General features: G+C 40.5%; 1 protein-coding gene and 1 long non-coding RNA gene across 3 annotated transcripts in view; both read left to right on the forward strand.

The window, feature by feature from the left end:
- Positions 1–19,769, forward strand: part of LOC127530262 (uncharacterized) — a 132,030-nt gene that overhangs the window by 55,251 nt on the left and 57,010 nt on the right. The gene's annotated exons all lie outside the window — the stretch shown is intronic.
- Positions 349–19,098, forward strand: clic5b (chloride intracellular channel 5b). Of its 2 annotated transcripts, none has more exons than XM_022214777.2 (6): positions 349–1,074; positions 14,580–14,689; positions 14,775–14,900; positions 15,478–15,584; positions 15,782–15,963; positions 16,755–19,098. In XM_022214777.2, exons 1-6 carry the CDS (start codon positions 463–465, stop codon positions 16,917–16,919), a joined length of 1,302 nt encoding a protein of 433 aa, XP_022070469.1. In that variant the 5' UTR covers positions 349–462; the 3' UTR covers positions 16,920–19,098. The 2 variants fall into 2 exon arrangements, with proteins under 2 accessions (XP_022070469.1, XP_051792550.1); XM_051936590.1 differs by lacking the exon at positions 349–1,074 and adding an exon at positions 7,664–8,013.

The following is a 19,769-nucleotide window of genomic DNA, read 5'->3' on the forward strand; positions in this document are numbered from 1 at the left end:
ACTAAATCATGTTCACCGAAATGAAAATTCTAAATTAGGACAATTGCTGCAACTTGTCAGTCACAGGAGTGGGAAAAAGTTGGACAGATTCAAAAATCAAACTTTAACCAAGTTGAACTGACCAACTTTTTTTATTTTGTTTTTGAGTTTCTTAACATTTTTTCCAACAGTGGATCAAGTACCAAAATAAACTAAAGCTTTTCCATGTTTTCCTGCTCTGTTATGACCTTTAGGGAAGTACCTGATGCACTTCCATGTCCTTCAAGGCTCATGCGTCCTCTGCTGCATTACTCATTTGTTAACTTTGCAGGATCAAAGGTCTTTTATGAGTTATCGCTGGAATTTGCCCGGACGCTCAGTCAGTCAGAGGCAGGCGGACTGTGCGCCACGACTTCCATCTGTCCAGCACATTTACCACCAGAGTCTGACCTCCAAAAAATAAAAAAGACTAAATCAGCCAACATGGACCACATCTATGACACAATAGACATAGAAAATGCGCACGAAGAGCGCCGTGAAGCAGCTGACAGCCCCCATCCAGAGCCCAAATACGAGAGCGCAGGTGAACCGCTGTACAGCCAGGTGCAAGTCCACGTCTCCGCGGAGCCAGAGCGCAGCTCCCCGGACTACATGGCCATCAGGGACGAGGACAAACACAGCTCCTCTTCTTCCAGTGACGACGAGGAGGGTAAAGATGAAGAAGTGAAAGCAGAGGTGACAGTAGAGGAGCAGCAGACTGTGGTGGAGGAGGTGACTGAGCAAGAGGTGACGGAGCAGGAGACGGAGCAGGAGGTGAGTGTCGAGGCGCACGACGGATCCAGGCGCTCCTCATCCTCGTCAGACTCCTCGGAGTCCCCCGGAGACCCGTGCGATGACCCACCGATCCAGCAGAGCATGCAGGAGGAGGATAACGCCAAGGATGAGCTGCTGATGGCCTTCACCCACACTGAAATTGAGCCGAAGCCGGTGGAGACCGTCGACTACAGCCTCAAAACTCTGGAGAATGTCACTTTGGATGACAGCAGCGCTGCGCCGGCTGATCCAAGTCAGCCTGAAGTCGCCCTGTTCGTCAAGGTAAGACGAGGAACTCCAAAATGAAAAACTTCAGCAGAAACAGAGTCAGTTTCCGACTTCAGAATGAGGCATAAAATTAACTAAGTTGAGTTTTTACTTTTATTATGTGAAGTACTGGTGCATTTTGGCAAAAAATCTCCAAAAATCACATGTTCAAAATGACTTATTTATGATAAAAAACCATTAATTCTCATGTAATTCAACTATCATGTTGTGTATCAGTGGATAATAATACGGATTACATCCACTCAATGATTGCCATACAGATGAATAATGAGGAGCTAATGTGGCAATAAAACAGCATCCTGCCAACAGCTCCTGTAAATGATGTCATCTGCAATAAGCCTGTGATATCTGGCATTTAGATTACATATTAGTGCATATATGGCCATCAAAGTCTGCGTTTCTGTCCTTCAGTTTGTTGTCCGATTTCTGTTGGTGCCAGTTTTTAGAAGGCCAAAGCTAAAAACATGACAAATCACCACATTAATTCCTGAGGTCACATTATCAGAATCGTATATAATTATCTTATACGATTGTCTTGATACTATGATTGCATAAGATAACGTGAAGCAGCAGCAGCCATGAATTATGAAGCTAAAGGTGACAGTGTTGTCAGCTTAATTACACACATGCTTCACTGCTGAAGCCTAACAAATTATAAGGGTTAGGGTTGTGCAGACGGAAATTCTGAGTGTGTTAAATGTACCGATTTCAGAAATGTCGAGGAAACATTCGTCCTGAATCCTCGACTGTGACTTTAATCTGGAGGCCTTCCGATGTAATAATTAACCCATCTACTGTACGGCCATAGAAAGCAGAGGTGAACTCCATGCCTGTGCAAATCCAAGTGTGTGTTTTGCTGCTTTTTGGTGATAGCTGGTCGGAGGTTTGTACTATCAGCTCATGCACGGGTCACTTTGCTGATTGGGTTTGATTCAAGGAGCTCAGTTAGGTAATGACGTGTAGTTTTTGGCAAATCTTAAAACTGGCATGTCCTTGTATAGCATCAGCAAGGAAAATGCTTTCTAAAAAGTGAGGGTAGAGAATCAAACTAGATACAGACAAGCCGAATGCAAACAATCTGATCTCGATGGTGAGTTCGTAAAGCCCCTCTCCAATGAAAATCACGTTTTACCTTGTTAGAACATCCAAATGCTGTTTTTTAAATGCTATAAGACATATCATGAGTGAGTGTTTCCACCTTGAAGCTACAGTTTACGAATGACTGTCTCAAAAACCCAGATTCAGGCTTCTTCTTTCATACTTAAAGAACAAATCCTGTCACAAAACAGGGTGGAACTTCCTGTGCCATTATTCTTCTTCAAAATGGAGTTTCAGTTCCATGAAGTATGGCTGAATTACCCCAATATTGCAACTTATCACTGTAAAGCATCGAGTAGTGTTACAGCGTTTGAGCAAAGTTGTAGCTGAGCTCGAGCTCCATAGACTCAATAGATCTGCACATTCAAGAAAAGCAACGTACAAGTACATTCAAGCAGTGTTAAGACAGGATTGGATTATTTTCTTTAGACAAAACTTTTAAATTTGGGGAATTTTCATATACAGACATGGGTTTTTTTAACAGAATCTTAGGTGAGCTAGTGTGCTGAAGACTTGAAATTCTAGAGGAAGCCACAGTGGAGAACTACAGTACATCTGGGTCATTTCAAGGCAGGAATGGATTATTTTCATGGAAGAAAACTTCAAAATATGTAATCATCAAACATAAAGATGGTATACTATCTTTGTATAGTGTCAGACAAGGCCTTAGCTATTAAAAAATGGAAGCATGCAAGCAACGCTGATGCAGACAAGCCAAATGATTGCTGAAATCTCACCTGGATGTTGAGATCTTGCAGGTCTTCCCATGGAGGTTCTTGGCAGCCAAATGGCTTCCTAGTTTAATTCCAGCTGGTGTTGCATGTCATATTTCCTCTTTTAATCTTCACTATACAGGCAAATATCCATCCTATACTGGACACAGGGACAGGAATGAGCTCCAGAAATAGGATTTGTTTGCAAAAATTCAAAAATGCTTTGTTTCCAACAGCAAAACATGATGTAATTTCTCTGCTTGTTTCACAGTCAATTATTGTTTCTGCTATTTTCTTGATCACTTGATTAGTTGTGTGGTCTAAAGCATGTCAGAAAAGGTGAACAATGTCAATCAGTGTGTCAGGTTTTAACAATGGTATGCCCCTCACTGAAGTGCCACCAGCAGAATGGCATACAGCATACAGATTTTAGCAAAACTTTGTCTTTTACCAGATTCTGAAGTGTAAAACAGGTACACTTACACAAAACTGAGTGACAAAGGTTCCCCCTGACACACAACCAAAACCAGGAAACACTGAAATCAACCAGGATATAAAGGCTTCATTCTGAACCATTACTAAACAGGAAGAGGTGGAGTCTACAGCAAAGACTGCAGTTAATATATACATTAAGCTCAGTGATTTAAAGTTACCTCAGCACAATTCTCCCAAGCAGCATATGAACACCTACTTCCCACTCAAGCTAAGTAATCCAACCTGAAATGCACAAACAATAAACCAAACAGAGCAACTCAGACAAACCCCCCCTTTCTCCTCAGTACACTTGGTTTGCTCCATTAAGGTTGACTGAAACCACCAGTCTCTTGACAACAGACCTTCATGACACTGCTGGCCCCTAAAAATAACCTTAGAAAGTGATCAGAAACAAGAAAACATGGCAAACAAAACAGCTGATGGCAATAGATTTAACTAATGTGTCAATCAACTCAACAGGATCCATATTTAGCAAGTCAACATACTAAAAACAAACATTAAACAGACTGTTTTGAATCAACTCAACTATGCATCTGAGTGTTTTTTAGTCGTCAATTAATAATTTTGAATGGTCAGTTAATCTGTTGTTTTGTCCACAAACTACAGATTTTCAGTTTATTGTCACAGAGGAAGAAAGAAACCACAATTAAGATACTGGAACCACAGGATGTGGGATTTTTTCTGTTACAAAAACATGCAAACCAAATAAGTAATTATCAGAATAGCTAGTAATTAATGTAATAGTATCTGATATATTCATCGTCGCACCTCTACTCACCCCTCACCCCAACTGGTTGTGGCAGACATCCATCTTCCCTGTGCCTGGTTCTGACGGAGGTTTCTGCCCATTTCTGCCAAGTGCTGCTTAATGGGAATTATTGTCTTTATCTCGCTAATATAATTTTATATGCTGTTGAAATGACTCTGTGAAGTGAAAAGCTTGTTGTGAATGTGTGCTACATAAATAAATAGAACTAAATACATATAAATATGAGGCTGTGTTTTGCAGCGTCGTCCATTTTCTTAATGATCTTGATGAACATCAGTGGGATTTTAGAGTTGACCTAAGTCATGTGGTTATACCGCAAATATGATAATCATCGACCATAGCTCACAGTGGACGTGACAACATCCTCGACCCGCTCCCAATATGCCGTCCCACCCCCCATCTGAGTGAATCCAAGTCATGAGTGGATTTCCCAACTGTTTAATCTTCAACGGTGCCATAAACCAAACCGAGCTGTGCTATAAAACCTGGGAGGAAGGTTTGGAAATAATCTTTTTGTTGTCAAAGCCTCCTCGGCTCTCTGGACTAAAGCAAACTACTACAGAATAGTCTTATCACTGCGATCACGAAGAAGCATTTTCACATGAACAGCCTGTTTTTAACACTCTATGAGAAGCTCTGTTTACGATAACTCTTCCAGCAGTCACTCAGGAAGACTGGATATCCATTTAGTCACATTCAGAGGGATAATTTCCTCTGGTGGTTCATGTCAGGACCTAAAAAGTTAGATAATGCTCATAAGTCTGTTTGGTTAACACATTTGGTGACTGTGTGTCAACACATGAGAGTTCAAACAACCCTCTTCACCTTGGCGCCGGAAAGATACAGATTTCTGTTACTGTTTGATGTTGATGGTGAATGATTAGCTCAGCAAGTCAGTGATTTGAGCTTCCTTTTGTCATAAAGAGCCACAGAACCAAGGCCTTGTCAGAGAAGCCCTGAATGGTTTCATTATCATCAAATATTGAGAAATCAGTGAAGGAAAAGTTCAGTATACTGGAATAAATGTGTTTTTGTTGTTTTGACCAGAGGATAAAAATGATGCAACTCTTATATATGTTTTTTTTTGCTTAATGTAAGGCAGCAGTGAGCAATTACATAATACAAATGCTGAAAACAACAAATCATTTATTCTGGTTAGCCTGTGTACAGATTGTATATAAAAAACGGATGTAGCCTCTGAATCTGAAGAGTAAACAAGAGCTGAAATGTTTTTAACCTGCATTCTTTCTAACAGCCAGCAGAGGGCGACTCCTTGGGCTGCAAAAAAAGTCTGATTGTATAAAAGTCAATGAGAAAGATTCTACTTGAGACTTGATTTCTTTCCTTAGTACACATTTCCTTGAATGAATTTATGGTTTCAATCACTAGTTTAAAATCCCCTTTAATACATCATGATGCTCTGTTTGTAAATTATGGTCCTGTTTAGAGTAAAATAGGCAAAAAAGCAACTTATGCTTTAGGGCAGGCCTACATTTTGATTGGAAGGTCATCACATGGGTGCACAATGTATGTAAATATCAACCTCTTAGCCTGAAAAATAAAACCAACATGGAAGAACAGTTTCTTGAATGACCACTCGAGCCTGGTTCCAAAATTTAAGTCAATCCCCATAGACCCCCATCTTGAAATGCCCAAATCTGCAGCAGAATAAACATGCCTGCACCTTGGTGCAAAAAAACATATTGGTCTCTTTGCTCACTTTTGGATTTTTGGTGAGTTAAGAGAATGATTCAGGGACAACGGCTCTTCAGGAAACCTAAGGGTGGTGGTCGGGATGGTGGGTTTGTCCAACCTAATATACAGTCAATCATTATGTCATTGAGTTTTCAATCCACATGTCACTTGTCATTTCTGGTTTTAAAGAACCAATATGATGAGACATGAGTCCAAACTGGTGTCATTGTGGTGCTTGGTAGCCACAATGGTTGTGTTTCTGCACAAAATCCACCTGATAGTGACACCTAATAGTCTGGTGATGGAAATAGTTCCCAACAGTAGCAAATTATGCAGCTATAAAAAAAAAAATTTGATGAGCTACGCTTCCTGTTTCCAGTCTAAGCTACTTGTCCGCTGCTGCAACCATATATTTACCCAACAGATATTACGATTGTGTCGATTTTCTCATCTGAATCTTAGCAGGAAAACATGCACCTGTCCATTAACTATACCCAACAGTCACGATTAGTTCAAGTCTATTCCAGCTGACTCTGGGCGAGGGGTGACATGGATCCTGGACAGGTTCACCAAAGTGCTAACAAAAAGAGACAGACATTCACAACTACAATCAATTTGCTTTCATTACTTAGCCCACTGTGCATGTCTTTGGGCTGTGGGAGGAAACTGAGGTTTAAACACAGAACCTTTATCATGTAAAGCAACAGTACCAACCAGTCTACCACATTGCCTCCTCCAACAAAAGCAAACCAGAGTATCTCCCAAAGTCTTAAGCAGTTGTCTTAGGTCTTTAAATATACTTTATTCTGAGGCCTGTTGGGAAAGATTCTAAAACATGAAGCTTTTTCTAAACCAGTTCTGCTTTTCTGCTTAATGACTCCATATTTAGCCATGTCTGAAAACTGTTGAACGAGATCTGAAGCTGAGAAGACTTTTGTGCTCGGCTCATTACTGCGTATTGTTTTCAACATGTGGGTGTTGTTGAGTTTTCAACTTCACGAATAAATTCACCAAACCCCTAAAATAACACATTCAGAGACTGCTCAACATTTGCCATCGTAAACACAGATAATGAACACCTTCTTCCTCAGCGGCTGGTAATTGCTGCATGTTGATTTGTCAACCAGAAGAGGGAGCTGCTCTATAAATAGAAAGGGTTCAAAAAAGTCACTGCAGCCCCATCTGTGTCTTTTTATGTTTCCATTTGACTTTCAGATGATGAGTCTATTTTTTCTTGGTTTTGTCTCTCAGTATAGTTTTTAACAAGCCGGTTTCTTTGCTGTGAGTGTTTGCAGAATGCACCTGCTTTTATTTGTTGTCCTACATAACCTCTCTTTGGAAACAGATGCTAATTCCTGCCTTAAAACCAAAGCCAAGCATCAATAATTCACAGAGGAATCTTATTCAGGTCTGCTACTAGTGATCAAATATAACCTGCCAGAGTCAAACACATGTGCACATGAATTAAATATGAATCCTGCTGCTCTGCTACTCAAAAACTGACAGACACAGAACCTAAAAGTGGCACACATATCTCATATTTTTAGCAGTGATTTGGGATATGATGCTATTTTGGACAGTTTTTGTATTCTGGAAATGCCTGTTTTTTATCATTTCACTTGTTCTAATCGACTTCATGCAATTGTGAGCAATAATGCAAAATGAAAAAGTGAGATTTGGGTCAGATAAGAGTGTCAGTGCTGGTAGTAATGCGTTTCAGTGGAGGTTTGGTTGCAGCGGTGGGAAGAGAGAGATGGGGCTCCTCCCCCTGCTATGAACTGACACCTGTTTTACACTTTGTGTCAGTGAGAGCTCGCTCTGCTCTCCATCTGTGTCCAAATCAGAGCTCAGGGCTCCAACCACCACCTGGACCGACTCTCAGCCTCACTGGTGGATAGAAACGAGGGAGAAAACTAACTTTAGGAGGAGCAAACTGTGGTGAAAATTCTGAATTGGGAGCTAAAAGTGAGCTGTCACTCCCACTGGAGAGAGGATAATCTTTTCCTTTTTTTGTTGTTGCTTGTTTTGGTTTTGTTTTTCTGGAGGATGTAGACCTCCAGGAGTACAAAAGGACTGAATTTAAAAAAAGAAAAACATTTTTGAGGTGACGTCATGTCCACAAACGGTCAAGACAGAGACCCTGATATTGAGCTTTTTGTAAAGGTAAGAAAGAGACAAAACTATGAGTTGCAGTGTTTGACAGTTTTAATAGGGACAAAATATGAGCAGAAATTTCAGCCGAGCATCACCGTGTGTTATGGAAAGCTCATGTAATCCAATAGTGGAGGTAGAGTTACAGCGGCACTGTGCTCCACGTTGACCTGGGATTTCTGTGACAGTGATACTGAAGCTGCTTGTTGAAGGTGGGAAGCTCGAGTCAGGCTCAGTGGTGGTGACATTCATTCAGCTTTTCTACAGGCAGGGTTGCATTATGTAATTGGTTGCTTTTAGATTGCATTTAGCTGTGCATGTCGGCAGAATTCTCTCGAAAATGAAAGAACTGGATTTTTATTCACTCTCTTTCATCCGTGGTGCATTCACTGAAGACTAGATGCACATTAAATGATGCACAGCTAATAAAAGAGATGTTTTCAAAGAGCCACCTACAGCGCATGTGTTTTGTTCTCGATAACAAGATGCACTTCAGCTCCCCTGAGCAATGTTAGAGCCACATGAATGTACCTGAGGCAGGTGAGGTGGAAGCAAAGCCGATGCGCTCTTTGGATGCACTAACTCAATTAGCTGGTGTGGCTTCATACAGACATCTCCAAGGAAACAAGTCGGTGACTTAATGTTTGCTGACAACACCATCATCGCCCTCAAGCTTTGGCTTTTATTCTCCGGTTTTGCTTTGGTGCATGAAACTATTAGTACTAGAAAGCAAAATACTTCAGCTTACTCGTGTTTTAAAGGCCCTCATGTTCATCTTAAAGAAACTAAACTCACTTTTGGCCAGTTTGATGCATATACAGAAAGAGCAAGACAGAGTGGTTTCCAATGCTAATATTAGTTTTTTCTGCCATCTGAGATGTGACCTAGATGGACAGAGAAGAAACCTGCAGCTCCAGACAAGAGCCCCACATAGAAGAAAAATCAGGTTTTGATTTAGAGGATATTGAAGCATTCTGTGCACTACAAGCCTGAATCATAGCTGATTTTACTTTTAATTACATCGCAGAAGATTGCAAGAAGACATCATAATTACATGCTGTGCCAGTATCTGTCAGTGCTCCAGTAAGTCTCAGAAAAAAATTCACTTTTTGAGTCTTTGCATAGTGAAAAAAGGGGCACTGCACAAGTTTTGCACATCAAGATCAAAAGACCAAGTACCATAAATGCATAAAAACATGAAAAAAGAGGGGAAAAGGCATGCTGAAATTGAAACATCAGCATAAAATTTGTTTACATTTTCAGTCTGAGGCAAGAAATTTCATTATCTTTTGGAGCAAAGTGTGACTTGATAGATTTAACAGCCAAATATTGCAAAAAAAAACCAAAACAAACTGGTTCAACCAATGACACCAGAACCCAGTTATAGTGCAGCATTTACACTATGTGATGGATCATATGAAGTAACTCTGCCTCATCGCATAACCCAGCAGCTCTATAAACTGTCTACACGTCCAGTTGTGTGTGATAGCTTTTGTCCTCCATGTTCTAGATGTTGATTGGCTATTATCTGCGGACTTGTGTATTGTGTTACCGCCGTACGACCGCGCCGGGCCACAACAATGCAGCAACAGAAGCGTCACGTGCACACAGACAGTACTGAGGGCTTTAATGGCTGGCGGACATACAGTCGGCTCAGCTGCTTTCAGACCGACAGCTCTTTTTTTTCTGGTCTTTGCTCGGAGCCGTGTTGAAATAGACACATATAGTGAACGGCAAAATGTTTCCAGTGTTGTGTCTTGTCTCGTGTAGTGATTTCTGGAGCTACTTTCAAGCTGATGATATATTAATTACCTCAGGACTCTAATTTAATGATAGAAATTGCACACAGTGAAGCTCATGTGCTGTTTTTCTTTGAAGTTTCAGAGACTAGTTTCCATGGGAGTCTGATTCTGTGTGTCAGATCTCACCCCGCTGACCACAAGGTCACCGCCCTCACTTTGCTGTGTGTTGTGTTGCTTGGTGTGACTGACTGCAGCCTGCAGGTCAGGTCCTGCACCCGGTGCCCCAGTGGCCACTGAACCAGATGATGGAATCACTATGTATAATTCAGCTGAAGCAGTGGATCAGGTGTCGCTGTTGGGGCTCCGCTGTGCATCCAAACATGCCGACACATGATATCACTGCATGCACGCGAGTGTGTGACGGGGAAGAAGTGATTCTATGTAGTATTTCTGTAATGAACGTAAACATATGGGCCGTATTTGTTTGTTTTCATGCTCTTGCCTTTTCAGAATAATTTGGATGAATGCAAAGCTAGCAAGAAGTTTTTTTTAGCATGACTTAGCGTGACTGTGCTGCTTCTTTGTCATACATAAAGCTTTATAGACACCGTGTAGCATAAGAAGTGATGCACATTTACTCAAGTGCACTATTTAAGAACCAGATTTGAGCAACTTTGCACTACCATTTACTTTAACATTTTTCTTTCATGCTAATTTACACTTCTAACTCAATATTTGCCTTATTATTGAGTTAGAAGCTAGCCTAGCCATGCTAGACCCATGTTTCTGACGGCACAAGGGTCTAGGGAAGCTCGACAGGGAGGGAGGCGGGCTAAAAGGTTGTCTATCAAATCCCTCTGCAGCAATTGGGTAGGTATACAACCAATCAACACAACGAATAGGCTGACATAGTTCCGAGAGCACCAGCGGATTGTGGCTAAGTCCCATTAGCTTCCCAATAGCGGAGCCGTGGAGCCAACTGGTATATTAAGGATTTGCCATATCCCGTCGGCATAAGTCCAAATACGTCTTTCTTCTCAATGAAACACTTCAGTGCCGTCCTTTGTTTATCTTTCAAGTTGAATTTTAGCTTCAAATCTGTAAGGGCTGTGGTCAAAGCCGAGTCGAAAGATAACTGTTTATTGTGCACCGGTTGTTTCTGTCAGAATCGTCACGCCTCTGTCGTCACTTAGTTACGCCCGCCTTCTGACTCTACACTTCATGGTGATTGGTCCGGCCAGTTTTAGGAGAATCCAGCCTCGAGCCTTATGGAAGGTAACTAGACCCACCCTGGCAGAGAATTAAATTCGTTGCCGTGGGTTGTCTAGCGCGGCTAGGCTAGTTAGAAGCATAAATTAGCATGAAATAAAAAATAGTATGACACACTGTTATACAATAAACCCTGACATTAATTAATTAAAATATTACCTAAAGTGACCAAGAACAATATCCAAATCACAGGAGCTGCAATTTTTTTTATTTTGCTAAAGGTAATATGCTACAACATATCATTATACATGAAGGACTGTGGAACTATGGAGGTGCTCGGCCTATAAATTATGTCTTCCAAAGATACGAACATGTTTATTTGGTACAAATTACATTAAAAAAAATCACACAAATCATCTTTATATTTGCCCCAGTGGAACAGAAGGAAACATATATTGCAATATCTGCCAAAAATAATCTCAGTGTTATCTTATTTTATGATTATTATTATTGCATGTCATACAGCTCCAACCTTAAGTCCTATTTTTGGGATTTAAAAAAGCTTTCTACCAGAAAAAAACTAATTCAATCAGTGGAAGCTTCACAACTGTAAGGTTAAAATCAGGTCAGTAGATAAGAGACTCTTTAACTGTCTGAGACCAGACTAGAGTGAGATCAAATCAATATTCAAAAAAAGTAAGTAACATCTCAGTGGCACCTATGTTACTGAACCTGTTCTAAAAATCCCCAGCTGCAGGTCTACCACAGTTGAGGCAACAGAAATAAAACATAACAAATGCTGCACCTATTTTAGTCACATGAGTTCCACCTCGACCAGCTACAGCAGTAAAATGTTACTTACACTTTATTGTTTTAGTAGCCTGCTGTCTTTATCCACATTCCCTGACTCTCTCCTCTATTGTTTGCCTACATCTTTGTTTTATTTCTGTCTTTGCTCGGCTATATTGTAAACTAGGCCTCTACCTGGAAGTAGCTTCAAGTTGAGAAAAAGGTTGACATATTTGATGCATTTCTAAAAAGCATACTTTTGCTGAACTGAATTTTGAGTGGAGCACTTCTACTTGTTGTGGCGTCTTTACAGTTTTGCTAAATCTACTAGATTATTATACTGTTCCTTTGCAGGCAGGTGTGTGACTGCAGATTCTGTATTTATCATAAATTTGTATTTAAAGGTGACACATTTATATGTTTAAATTTACACAGTAAAACAACCGTGTCGACAATAAAGGCAGTTTGTGAAATTTTGGGGAAGATCTCTAAAATATTGAGAGTATGACTGATGTATGGTTTATGCATGACAGCAACAGATCCACTTTATTAAATATACCAGTATGCATGCTATTATTGCCATCAATCACTTAAACTCAAAGATCTGGGAAAAATTCAACTTTTTGATGTCAAGGGCAATAAGAAGATAAGGCCTGCAGACTCAGTAACTTCTTTTAAATCATTTCTTTAAACCCATTTTACAGACTTGCTTTTATGAGAGGTTTACTTTTAGCATTATTTAGTTTTAGTGTTCTATTCTGTATTATGTCTTGTTTATTTGAGATGTTCTCTCTCGCTTTATTTTACTTTTAGCTGCCTGACTCTTTGGTGTGATGTCGTCTCTAATTTTTTTAAATCCTCTGACATTTCTTATTAATTTCTAATTTTAACCTTCAATCTTATTCTTTAATTTTTAAACTGCCTTGCTCCTTTGTGTGATATAGCTAATTATTCATTTAATTTATTATCATTTTTACTGTTTATTTTAATTGACTACTCTGATTTGTCTCCTATATCTTATTCAATTGTCTGTGTTGCATGTTTGTGAACACTGTTCTTAAAGGTATTATTAATATTATTGAAACAAAACAGAAGCGTAAACGTCATCCGCTGTGGTGCTGAAAGCAGGCAGCAGCCAGCTTTCATACTTTTTCTTCATATTCTTGTTAACTGCAATAGTGTTAAATAGAAACTACAGCTAGCATGCTTTTTAAATGTCCTATCTGTCATTTCTGACTATGAAAAAGTAAATAAAAAAAGCTCTGTGAAAGCCTCCGCCTGGTTCACACGCTCAGTAAAACCCTTGACTCCTTTATAAACAACCATATTCCACAGTTGACCAGATAACAGTCAAGATAACAGCCCTTTAATCCAAATATGTATGTAGTTGGTAGCAGCAAGGTTGCAACCTTGTGAAGAAAAAGTGTCACGTACTTGATTTTCACAGCATTAGTGCCTGTGAATACGACAGCAAATAGGTCCTTTAACTCTGACCCTTTGACCTGGAACAGGACATTTAACCGCTCCTTAACCTAACAGTTCAAGGTCCTCTGAGCAGAATGAGAAGCATCTGGCTACTTTGTTCTGGAGACACAAAAAGAACATCACATAAAACAGAAGACCTGCACGATATACTGCTGCCCTGCAGCGTTGCAATAAATAAATACGAGTGCACTTTGGAAAATAGTTTGAATTTTAAAGACCCCCTCCGGTGAAGATCAAATTGTTGTTTTCATAGCTCGTTAATATGACCATATGGTGTTTTCTACATGTTTGAACACAGATCATGAGCAGAATAAACCATCAGTGTACCTGCAGTGCACCGATATCATGTCTAATATATATAAAAATATAAAATATATGTCTAAAAACATGAATTTTGACTTACAGGGTTTCATATGGAACAAACCTACCTACCTGGGAGCCAATGACTAAACTTGCAGTTTGGGACTTTCTGTATCATTCTTCTTCCTCAGAGTTAGTCTGTGGGTCAAACGGCTGAATTGTTCTAATGTCTACACGTCTTGCCATTGTGCAGGTGAGCTGGTGTAGTCCAGCTCCATAGATTTGCACATTCAAGGAGAAGCAACATTGGAGGGGTACAATAAAGCCATTTTAAGGGGCGTAGAGCATCATTTTCATGGGAAAAACTTTATAATATATAATTTTTATATAAAGACATGAGTTTTTAGGGGTTAAATCAACCAACATAGAGAGCTTTAAAGTTTCGATTTGTGTTACATCTCTGAGAACTAGAAGACGAGGGATACAATGAAGAAAACCCGGGTAGAGAGGCAGGAAAACTGACCGTGTACTAAAAATACTATTTCTTTACAACAAAATAGCAAAGAAAGCTAAACTAAATTCAACACTATGCAGGCTTACTAACACAAAGCCGCTCCAAAAATCAAAACACCACACTTTTGGCTTTTAGCAGAACGTGAGACACCAACACAGCATGCTAGCCGCTGATCTGGCCCACCGGCCACATTGATCAGGTCAGCTCAGCTTTTAACCATCTCTACTGATTGTAAGGACCCACAGGTGTACCTAGTCACTCCCATGAGGCGTAACCTGTGAGAAAAGGGGAGAAAACCGAAACAAACGACACAACTTATCCTACTTACTCACATACACACATCAAGAACTGTAACATTTGCTCAGACTGCACCACTGAGTTAACATTCCCCTCCAGTGGGCTTTTTTTAATCATTGTTACTGCTACAGTAGCTCTTTTTAGGGTATTGTATTCATCCGCTGTATATTTGTATGAGCTAAAGTTTCACATTATGTCAAAAAAGCACTGATCTGACTCACTTTCTGACACTTTGCATGCAGGCCGGCAGCGATGGAGAAAGCATCGGCAACTGTCCCTTCTCTCAGCGTCTCTTCATGATCCTCTGGCTCAAAGGAGTCGTGTTCAACGTCACGACCGTCGACCTCAAGAGGTCAGGAAGCAGAAATGCAAACCTGCACAAAAAAACGCACCTAAAGTTGTTCTTTGTAACGTTCTGCCGTCTCTGTTCTCTTCAGAAAACCTGCAGATCTGCACAACCTGGCTCCAGGAACACACCCTCCTTTCCTGACCTTCAACGGAGAGGTCAAGACAGATATCAACAAGATTGAGGAGTTTCTGGAGGAAACGCTCAGCCCCCCGAAGTAATTCAGCCAGAAAGTTTTACAACACTGAGAGTGCAGTATCGGATTATACCGCCGACTACACGCATCCTGCTTTTGGCTGGATTTATTTCTCTCCAGCAACACAGTTGAAAGTAACAGGAAACTCTTTAGTCCAGTAAAAGAGTGCTGTATTTGATGAAGACTGACTGATATAACTATTTGTTGTTTATGGCGGCTGTAAATCTTTTGTGAATTTATACTTGTAAGTGCATGTGTGCTTCAGGTACTTTTGCAACTTAAAGTATCTGCATGCAAAGATTTTTGAGAGTCGCCATTGTTTTCTGCACGATTTTAGCAAAGTCAGGAGAGTTTTTTTGTCGCTGACATTCCAAAAAAACATGAGAGCCGGCGTGTGAGAGCGCTCACAGAGAAAAACGTCAGATTAACTAAATCTTTCTTTTATTGCCTGTAAAGTTTTTAGTGTGAGAGAGCTTAAGGGGCGAGCGGCCAACTTGGTGTGTAACATGCTTTAAGCCTGAAGCTGAGTTCCAGTCCAGGTGTTAATGCCATCCAGATGTTTCGGTTCTGACTGCGTCTCCTGCCTCCGTCTGCTCAGGTATCCCAAGCTGGCCGCCAAGCAGAGAGAGTCCAATACAGCTGGAAACGACATCTTCGCCAAGTTCTCAGCCTACATCAAGAACACCAAACCAGAAGCCAACGCCGGTGGGCCGCTCACACAGCAGAACAAGATGAGAAAATACATGACAGGCATTATTTCATTCCTCCACTAGGTCGTAGCAGAGTCCAGCGTTTGAGGGCTTCACTCTGACAGTTAGCTCTGCTGCCACCTAGTGAGGCTGCACAAGCTGTATAACTCTGACCTTTTTATTTACAGATCTATGCTTGTATGTTGTGTGCAGTTCTGGAGAAAGGTTTGACCAGAGCCCTGAAGAAGCTGGATGATTACCTGAACAGCCCCCTGACGGATGAGATCGATGCCGACAGCATGGAGGAGGAGAAGGGCTCCAACCGAAGCTTCCTGGACGGGAACGAGCTCACACTGGCAGACTGCAACCTGCTGCCCAAACTGCACATAGTCAAGGTAAAGAAGGAAGAAAATATAATAAATATAAGGAAGAAAAAATATTCAGAATCAGTTGTGTTGCTGACCCTGTTTTCACACGAGGAATCTGATAAGCACTGCAAGTAGAACATTTTAAAAAAGGATAAAATGATTTTAAAAGAATAGTAATGCAATCAATAGACAGTAAGAGGGTCAATATATAATTGTGGGACTTTTTGTATCATAGTTGACATTTTCGCTGTTTTCAGGCCTAAAATCAACATGGCCACATATAACCAAACACCACATGGCATTTTTACTGAAAGATTCTTCTAAATGTTATATATACAATTGAGTAAAATTAAAATTGAAAGTTATTTATGAACCTATTGTAGAAAACCTGTTGACATGTGATAAGTGTTAAAAGAAGGAAGTAAAAAAAAAGAGTAATTTAAACAATTTGAAATGTGCAAAACGAAAGCAATTGATTCAATGTGCAAAACGTAAGTATGCATCTGCAGTATTTATGTAGTTCCCCTCACTGCCAGAAGGGGGAGACAATAATTCCCACCTGCAGGTTTAACTCAACAGACTTTTAGTGTTACTATTCAGCACAGAAGAGACCCAGGGGCATTGTTGAAAGTCAGTTATTCCTGCATTTATGAGCTGAAAAAGCAGTAAATGTGGGAGGTTTGAGGTAAGGCAGGTTACACGAAGGTAAATTTTGCAGCTTCTCATCTGAAAATGACCTTCTGGAAACAGAATGCTGATAATAAAAGCTGTGTGATGAGGTTTGGTTCACATAGTGACAACTTTTCCTTCTCTTCTAGGTTGTTGCTAAGAAGTACCGCAATTATGACATCCCCTCCGACATGACGGGGGTGTGGCGTTATCTGAAGAATGCCTACACCCGAGATGAGTTCACCAACACCTGCGCTGCCGACTCTGAGATCGAGACCGCCTACAAAGACGTGGCGAGGAGGCTGGCCAAGTAACTGCCGGCTGATCTAAGCTCCTACAAAATAAACTAGCAGCACACAACATGTAAAAAAGCATCCCAAACGACACCCTCCATGTGTCCCTTTGAGTCTCCTTCAGTTTCATTTACAGAAACCTGAGATTTTTTTAGTCTGTTATGGTAAACAGGCCACATGTCTGTGTTGTAGAGCAGCTCATGGTGCTGTGCAGCTCCAGACTTGATGGATTTCTGAAAGTTTCACTGTGCGTATGGTTTTTCAATCACACAAGCAGACATTGCAAAACAGAAGTGGAGCAGGAGATAAATCAAACACATTTAACTTGATTCGCAGTTCAAAAAGCGGGGGCTCGAATTTTGCTCCTGTGAAACTTCTGACATAACTCTTTTTTCGCTCAAACATGATTGTGTCTGTCTGTATTTATTCCTCATAACACAAAGCTCTCTTTCATACGTCCTCCAGTGCACGGCCAAACATTTTACTAGCTGCTGATGTCAAGGTCGTTCGCTTTATTTATTCCCGAGCCCACAGAAGTCTAGTCTGACTCCAGTGTTTATTATCAAGCTCTGGCTCCTGCGGAGACACCTTGATTCATCTGTGACCGAAGATTGATGCTAATTGTTCGCTGAATGTGACTGTTCCAATCTGCAGTTTCAATCCCGTCGTCACTCATTCCTGTGGGTGTTGCTGTAGTTTTTTTTTTTGTTTCCTCGAGCTTCTATGCGTCTCTGGGTCAATATATAATTGCGGGACTTTTGTATCATAGTTGACATTTTTGCTGTTTTCAGACCTAAAATCAACATGTCCGCCTATAACCAAACACCACATGGCATTTTTACACAAAGATTCTTCTAAAATATTATAGATACAATTGAGTAAAATTGAAATTGAAAGTTATTTATAAAGATATTGTAGTAAACCTGTTGACATGCCATAAATCCACACTTCACTCACACACTACTTTATATTAAATAAGTCAGAAAGCCTTGGAGTCTTCCAGTCTTTTCTTCAGGAGGAAATGACATCATGTGGAGCAGGTCATGTGATCTGGAATTAACACACTTCCTGAAGAGGTGTTTTTGTATTGGGGATCTTAGATGAAAGTGATTTCTCAGACACAGATGCAATTTGTTATTTTCTATATAAAATTTGATATATTGCCAAGAAAGAAATATCTGTCACGATTATCTCAACTTAATTAAAAGAACACAATGACAACAATTTTTGAATAAGCTCATTTTATCATTGTTTAGCTAATTAGAAGGTGGTTGTTATTAAATTGGGACGGTTATTTAGTTGACATTTTAGTGATATCCAGTCATTTTTTTATTAATAAGTGATTGTTTTCATAATAAATAATGATGGAATTTGTAAAGACACGTTCATAATGAACATAAAAAAACATTAGCTTTCTTTTACTTTTAATAAAAATGTATCCATATCCCATAGACTTCAAATGTCCCTCAATTATATAATGACCCTCTCACTCCTGCTTCTGAAAACTTGATTTTAAGTTTAAAAATTTTTAGTTAAAAGAACAAATTTTAGCATAGAACAAAGCTCAGTCCTGAATCGTGTGCATGCATTAATTTGTAACCCGATAAAAAGCCTTTTAAAAGGAGAAAAATCCTCAATTATGTGCCTTTAATTTGAAAGCATCAGAAATCCACACCAATGTCACTGATGGACCTATTCTGAAAAAATGTATCGCAGCCAGAGCCGAGACATTTGTTTCGCCTCCAGCTATTAGTGCTCGGTCGACAGTATTGATTTTGTCTTGAGTTACACATGATATTATAAATGGAGAGAGTATTTATTCAGCAGCCCCAATCAGGCCTGATTAGCTTGAGCCATTAGCGCCGCGATGAAAAGCGTCTTCCAGGGCCAGGTCCGCCACGATGGTCAGGAGCCCTGCCCTCCAGCCCCTTCATCAGAAAGACATTTCCGAATCGACATCCTAGAAAGTTAAAGTTCAAAAGTTTCATTGTCCACACAGGAGGAGGAAGGAGGAGGATGGAAATTTGTCTTGGGGCTTATCGTCTTTGGCTTGTTGTCAGGCTGCAGCTACAGCGAGACTTCCTTGAAGAACCATAAGGCTCTTGTGTGGTTTTGGACAAACATGTGATATGAAACTGGAGCATGATGACTGAGAGGCTTGCACACTGCGAAGCTCTACAAATAAAATAATATTTTCACAGATCTGCTTCTGCTCTTTTTTCTTTACCAGTGAGGTGATCAATCAGCAACAATGCTTTCAGGTATCATCTGGGCGAAAAGGTCCCTGTCTCTTTTTTGAAAAACAGGGGGTTAGACTGAACTGATCAAATCCAGTGGTGCAGGTTTGTTTCTTCATCCATAGCAGAGAAAGAAGCAGAAAGAGAGGGAGAGTGATGACCGTTGACAGGCTTAAATAGAGGCTTCCATGCCAGGGATCAAACGCCATCCCTCTTCTCCACTCTCTCATTAAGACGGAAAACCCGAGCGCCGCCATCCGATCTGTCTCCATTTTTCCTCAAAGGAGTCTAACTTGAAAGATCTGCGCCTGTCGGATTTACAATGGTGGGCGAGCGGTGTTTACTGAGACGCGGCCCTGCCAGAAACAACAGTCAAAGAAAATAAATGGAGCCTGCCTAGTGTTTCCACAGGAGTAAGGAAATATGGAGCGAGACTTGTGCCTTGCTGTTTGGTAATTAGTACCTAAACATCCCCTGTCCTTGGATCCCATCGCTCACATCCAACATTTCTGCAAGCTGGATAATATACAGTGGAGCATTAGCGTCAAACACGTCTGGTCGTGGGGCCTGGCACGCCACATTAATCTGCTCCTACACTCCCAGTGGATCCACCAGTCGCTGGCCTTGGCTCAGC

Source organism: Acanthochromis polyacanthus, chromosome 16, assembly GCF_021347895.1.
Source record: "Acanthochromis polyacanthus isolate Apoly-LR-REF ecotype Palm Island chromosome 16, KAUST_Apoly_ChrSc, whole genome shotgun sequence".
Lineage (NCBI taxonomy): Eukaryota > Metazoa > Chordata > Actinopteri > Pomacentridae > Acanthochromis > Acanthochromis polyacanthus.